The sequence below is a fragment of the Calonectris borealis genome, chromosome 20 (assembly GCF_964195595.1).
Source record: "Calonectris borealis chromosome 20, bCalBor7.hap1.2, whole genome shotgun sequence".
NCBI classification, from domain to species: Eukaryota; Metazoa; Chordata; class Aves; order Procellariiformes; family Procellariidae; genus Calonectris; species Calonectris borealis.
Genome location: NC_134331.1, coordinates 10,387,536 through 10,393,768, shown reverse-complemented (window position 1 = coordinate 10,393,768; position 6,233 = coordinate 10,387,536). Strand labels below are relative to the sequence as shown.

General features: G+C 53.7%; 1 protein-coding gene across 1 annotated transcript; it reads right to left on the bottom strand.

Annotated features, from left to right (window-relative positions):
* Nucleotides 1–436: 436 nt before the first annotated feature.
* CCDC42 (coiled-coil domain containing 42) lies at nucleotides 437–5,521 on the bottom strand. Its single transcript, XM_075170134.1, has 8 exons — nucleotides 5,452–5,521; nucleotides 4,631–4,745; nucleotides 4,202–4,304; nucleotides 3,972–4,076; nucleotides 3,236–3,433; nucleotides 2,242–2,463; nucleotides 989–1,147; nucleotides 437–511 (listed from the first exon to the last, which is right to left on the bottom strand). The coding sequence occupies exons 1-8, from the start codon at nucleotides 5,519–5,521 to the stop codon at nucleotides 437–439; spliced, it is 1,047 nt and encodes a 348-aa protein (XP_075026235.1).
* Nucleotides 5,522–6,233: the final 712 nt, after the last annotated feature.

Genomic DNA, 6,233 nt, shown 5'->3' with positions numbered 1-6,233 from the left:
AGTGGGATGTCCAAATGCAAACACTACTACTAATCCCTATTTGAGAGTATATTCCTGTCCCAGCCTGCTCTCCCTATCTTGCCTGCTTTTCTGGGACACTGTCTCCTGCAACCAGAATCTCATCTGCCAGAGAAGGCACCACAATGGCATCTGGGGTGAAGCTGTGGGACGGAGCTGCTCTGATGTTTCCAAACCTCCCAGGAAATGAAGAGACACCTTAAAATATTTGGTTATTTTTAATAGTATAAAAGGTGTCAGCAACTGTGCAGGACAGAAGAGCTAGAAAGGTGTGAAGCTTCATTGGTGTAACCTATGGCGGAGTCTACAATATCTGTAGGGCCCTCTGTCCTCCTCTTTCCCTTCCCACCCTGCTGAGCCTTCGCTGGCAGAGTAGGTCATGTTGGCATGTCCCTTATAGCTCTGTAGGTATAGCTGCTCACTGGTGGTTCTGCACGTCCTTCCGTTTCGCCTCCATAGAGATGTCTGTGAGGTCTTGGATAAAATGCTGAATCTAGGGTGGGGAAGAGAGATGGCAGAGCTCAGAGCAGGGATGGGAACAGGAGGCAGAGGGGAGCTTGTTGGCCCTTTGGGAGGGCAAATTTCACCAACCAAACTGAGCAGAAGGACAAGGCATTTGCCTTACTGGATCTGCACCAGCAGAATAGGCTTTTGTGGGTGAATCTGAGTTCAGGGCAAGAGTGAATGAAACCAAACCTTGGCCATGGGTTGATTTGCATCCCCTGCATCCCATGCCCCAGCCTGCCTGGCTCCCACTCCTTCTGTCCTCACAGGGACCCACACCCCGCTCTGCTGCCTCGGATGAGACAGGTTTGCCTGGTGTCCTCTGCCCGTTCCCCGTGCCCAAGAGAGAGCCCAGGTGAAAAGGAAGGTGTCTGTTGGACACGTTGATTTCTCTGGGCTGTCCCATCCCTTTGGGCATTACTGCTCCTCTTTCTGGGCAGGGAGAAGGGGTCTGGCTTGGCTCTACCGTGTTCAGCTGTCTGTGGCTGTCATCCGCCGGCACGTCCAAGTTTGCTTTCGGCTGCATGCTCACGCGCTGGTAGAGGTTGAGGATGGCCATCTTGATGGTCCCCAGCTTCAGGGTTTTCTTGGCAGTCGTGTTCTGGATGTTGGCCCAGCAAGTCTCCTGAGAGGAGAGGAGACATGCAGCATGGGGATATGCCCCAGCAAAGATGCTGCTTCAGCACTGGAGACCCTGGCTTGGAGACCCTAACTTCCACACTCATCTGTTTTGCTAGGAAGAACCTGTCCTTGCCCAGGGGTGTGCAGAAGGTCGTTCAGCTTGGTGTGGTGGAAGCAGATCCAGGAACCACCACAGCTGCTCCTTGCCTCAGGAACCTCCCCATCTCTCTGCCAGCTCCTGCAGTCCTCACTCTGGCGGGTCCTCCCAGCAGGCCCATTTGCCCTCCCCACAGCAGGGCTAGCTGATACCTTGGGAGCAGCACATCCCATTGCCACCCTCCCAGACCAGGTGCTTTCCAGCTTTGCCTGGTGGGACCCAACTCCTGAAGCCTGGAGTATCCAATAAGGGAATTTGGCAAGGCCCCCTCAGAGTGATGCAAAGGGAGCAGAGGTCAGCAGAGCTGAGGGCATCTCTGCGCGCAGAGCACTGGCTACATATTGATGTGCCTCATTACAGCCCAGTTTACCACTGGTCACTGGTCACTTTTGGACTGGTAAGGAGGGAGAAGAAGGGTTGAGCTCTAGTGGGTAGATGCTGTGCAAAGGATGAAAACAAATAATAAAAATCAGCAAAACCAACTTCACTCTGAGGCCTGAGCCATGAACAGTGGAGGCCACGAGACATGCCACGCTGAAGCCCCATTACCGGGACGATGGTGCAAGGAATGGTGAATGGAAATGAGTATGATCAGGCTAGACAAACCCAACGGGCCTGTGGTGGAGTATGCTTGGGTTTTGTGCCAGGCAGACCTCCCCAAAGCCTGGTTAACTGATGTCTTTTGACTATGAGTTCAAGCAAGAAGTGAAAGATCATGGTGGCTTTGTGAGTGCCTTGTTTTAATCCCTGATGTAACTTGCTCCAGACCTGGTCTGTCGTTCTTCATTCTACAACCCCTTGGATGAAATTAGGCATCTCCTCCAATCACAAAGGCTGCTATTGGGCCTTGCCATGACCCCGTGACTTAGGGATGAGCCATCAGCTGGTCTTGACACAGCCAGGCTTGGAGATCTTCCCCTGCCCGCCCCACATTTCCTCACCCAGGGGAGGACGTCACTTTGAGCCTGGTCAAAACGTAGTTGGAGCTGCACTAGCTCATTTTTGTACTGCAGGATCTCAGCTTCTTTCTCTGCCATGTACTGGTCCAGGAGCACCTTGGCTTGCTCAGACATTTCCTTGTCCCCCTGTTGTGACTGCAGCAGGTCCTTGTGCATCCTCACCAGTGTCTTGTACCGCCAAATGACTTCCTGGATCTCCTCAAACTGCAGCACAGGGCTCTTGGTGTTAGTAATCCCCCTGCCCTCCCCTCATCACGATCGCAAATCTCGTGCTATTTGGCACCCTGCCCTAAGGACAGCACCCTGAGGGACACCACCTCCCCCAGCTGAAAGATCTTCCCCCCTTGACGAGACTATTGCCCCAGTTCGTTTGTGAGCATCGCCACATTCCCTGTATGATGATATCCCACTGTGCCAGTCCCAGAGCTGTCACTGCCATGAGCAAGGGGAGATGTTGCTCCTCTTCCCCAGGTGAGCAGTGCTGTGATAAAACACAAAGCACAACCGCAGCTGCCAGCGCCGAGTCACCTAGACATGAGAGGGGGGCAGCTGGGACTGCAGGAGTATGAGCAATGCATGGAGTGATGCCCAGGCATTTTTGAGAGAGGGCACAGGTTTTTTGACAACAGCTTGGGTTCCCATTCCCAGGCAGCTTTTCACTTCTCCTAAACCATCAATGTGACATGAAACAGTGACACAAAGGGGTCCCCATTCCCCTCAGCCCTGTGCTTTTCCCCCTTCTAACAGTTTTTCTTTGGTTTTCTCAAGCCTTCACCTCCTTTTCTGGTTCTCCTCCCCTAACTCTGGTCCCCTTGGCTCACCTTGGTTGCAGGGAACCTCTTCCCATCCCACCTGAGGTCTCTGGGTTTGACCAAGGGTTATGATTTCCCTGGACTTGCCTTATCTCCTCTAGGTTTAACACCCATGTAAGACCCTCCTCGAGGCCATGATCTGACTCTTTCATGTCCAAACTCACATGTGAGATCTTCACCACGTCCTCCAGGTATTTGTTGAAGATGGAGTACTTCTGCACTTTGTTGCAGAGTTTCTGGTGCTTATTTCTCAGGACTTCCAGTTCCCTCTTAGCTCTCAAAAGCTCACTCCCCTTTTGCATCTTCCTCTCTCTCTCTTTGCTGGCTTTCTTCAGAGCTTGGATTCGCATCTTATCATTTTCCTGGTGATATTTCCCCAACCAACACACACACATGCGCACACACACACACAGAGAAGGAAAGGAAGGCAAGGGAAGATGGAGCTGGGTCACTCAACAGCACTGGGAGGAGATACCTTCACAGAGGAGCACCCCTGGGAGCACTTTCACTCCCTGTTTAACAGGGCCATCCCTCTTGCATTGACACTTCGGTCTTGGAGACAGGCACCTGAGATGGCACTCTGATTTTCAGACCTACTGGTATCTGTCCCTGGAAGACACCTGGGTGTCAACAGTGGGGACAGGCTGAGACCCTTCTTGGGGGATGTTTGGGGCTCTCAGGAGATCACACTGGTACAGGACAAGGTCTCTCCCGCCCAAGCCCTACCAGGGCTTTCCCTATCTGTGGTACAAAACCCCGTGCACTGCCAGCCCTCACAGCCCCAGGCTCAAGGGAGGCTTGGACAGATGTGGTGGCCCAAGACTGTCTCCCCAAGCGAGGGGAAGAGGTGGTGGTGCGGCTCAGGGTCATGTCAGCCGAGCTCATCAGGGGCAGGTGTACCTTTAAAATCCTCCCAGATTTCTCCATGTAGGTTTTCAGCTGAGCCTCCTTGGCGTGGAGGTCCCTCCACTGGCAGGTTATGACTTTCATCCTCTCCCTGAAGGCCTGGCAGCACCAGAGCGAGTGTGACATAGCTGCCCACACACGGAGCCAGTCACCTGCCCGCTGCTGCCCTCCAAAAACCCACAAGCCCTCCCAAACATGCCCCAGCACCCTCCCATCTTTCTCACCTCTTCCTTCCCCTCCAGAGCCTTTTCCATCAGTCGGGCTTGTTTCTTCTTCTCCTGGAAGCGAATAAATGGAGACAGGGAGTCCTCTGTCAGTCTGAGTTTCCTGCCACAGAAGTTTTCCTCGAGGTTACACGTTGGGTTCAGTACCTTGGCAGGGTGTTGGATTGCTCTGCCCCATCACCCCACCCGGGACAGAGACCCAACACCGTCTCAGATCCCATCTGGCAGCATGGCATCCCCACCCCTCCCCAGCGGGGATCCCACTGAGAGAGCAAGGGGGGTGTTACAGGGAGGAACAGGGCTGGAGAAGGGAGGTACAAGAGGAGACTGAAGTGGTGGACATAAGGGATGGGAGTTTGGGGGAAGGAGGGTTGGAGGAGACAGGAGAAGAGGATGGAGGTATGGAGGTGGGTGGAGGAGCCCCCTCACCTGAGCAAGGGCAGGAGGTTCTGCCTGTACAGCATGTGGAAATAGGCCAACAAGTCCTCGTCGCCCATGGTGGCCAGGCACCAGCAGGACCCAGAGATCCCAGGTCCTCCCAGCACTGCTCCTCTCCCAAGTCAGCCCAGGAGCTGCCTTGCAAGCCTGAGGGCTTGGTGGTGTGTGGGAGAGGCAGCCAGGCAGGGGATGAGCCCCTGGATGCCTCTTACTTCCACCTTCCCAGGACCTTCCTTGGCCCCACTGTGCCTGTGGCCACCGGCTGTTGGTGGTCAGTTGGCACGGAATGGTTGCCGGGGGCAGCTGGAAGATGCTCAGGTGGCTACTTGGCAACAAAAGCAGGGTGATGCTCCCACGCCAGCAAGGGGGACTGACCACTGTGTCCATGACCAGGACCCTTCAGCACTAAAGGAAAGCTGAACAAATGCAGATTTCTTTCCCTTCCTGTCATTTTCTCTGGTTCTTCCGCTGCTAAAAATCAGCTTGTGCCCTGTGACCTCTGCTGTCTTGGGCAGGTATTTCAGTGTCCCCGACATCCACATCCCGCTGTCTCAGAGCTCAGGACAGGAGCTTGCTCCTTCTCTCCAAAAACACCAGATGGAAAGACAATTAAACTGAGGCACACCCTCAGGGATGCTCGATCACTGTACTGCCCATGGGTCCCTCTCTGTGTGGGACTGAGGTCTACCATTCGCTAAAAATTAACTGATTTTTTAATTTATTTATTTTATATTTTTCCCTAGAACAAGGCATTTGAACATTTGCCCAAAATAAAGGGGTGGTATTCATGGGCCAGGTGGGGGAAAACCTACAGGTGATGGTGACCTTGGGGTCTACTCCTTCCACAGGAGATTTCACCCTTTGATCTTTGCTTCTGTCCATCTCTGGCTTCCTCACTGGCTGAACATACAAGAGCATTTCTGTGAGCTACTGAAGCTGAAACACCCCTGGCTTGGTGGAAAAGGGTATGACTCCCTGGGAGGAGAAGTCTTCACGTCTGTTACAACCCTGACTTGCATCAGGGAAATTGTTTTCAGGCAAACGTCACCCCTTGCTCATTATAAACCAGCAGGAGCTGGGGAAAGTCTGCCAGATCCGTCTAGCACTTTAAACAGCAAGAAGATGTATGGCCCAGGAAGGGACCGTTTGTTATATGAGAGATGCTTCATTTAGAGACAAATGACCCAAGGCAAAGCAGTGAATACGCCTGGCTTTTATTACTGACGTTCAAATCGATCCCGTCAGTGACAGGTGACTTCCCCTCTGTCCATCCCGAGGTCATCGTGGGGGTGTTCCCATCCCGACAGGTCAGGCAGATTAAACCTGGTCTTCTGGAGCAGTTTCTGGAGCTTGGCAGGGACAAGTCTTGCCTGGGAGCAGGGCATGTGCCTGCCTGCGAGGTGAGGGGGCTCAGCCCTTCCTCCAGCAGGCAGGGATGCTCTCTGGAAAAGTCCTGCCCACCCTTGCATCCCTTGGGCTGGAGGAGCTGCTGGTCCCCAGCAGAGCACGGGAACCCACCGGACGAGCAACCAGGAAGGTCTCAGCGTGTCTGAATTTCAAGCACTTGCTGCAGAGCTGGAAGTTGGGGCAGAGT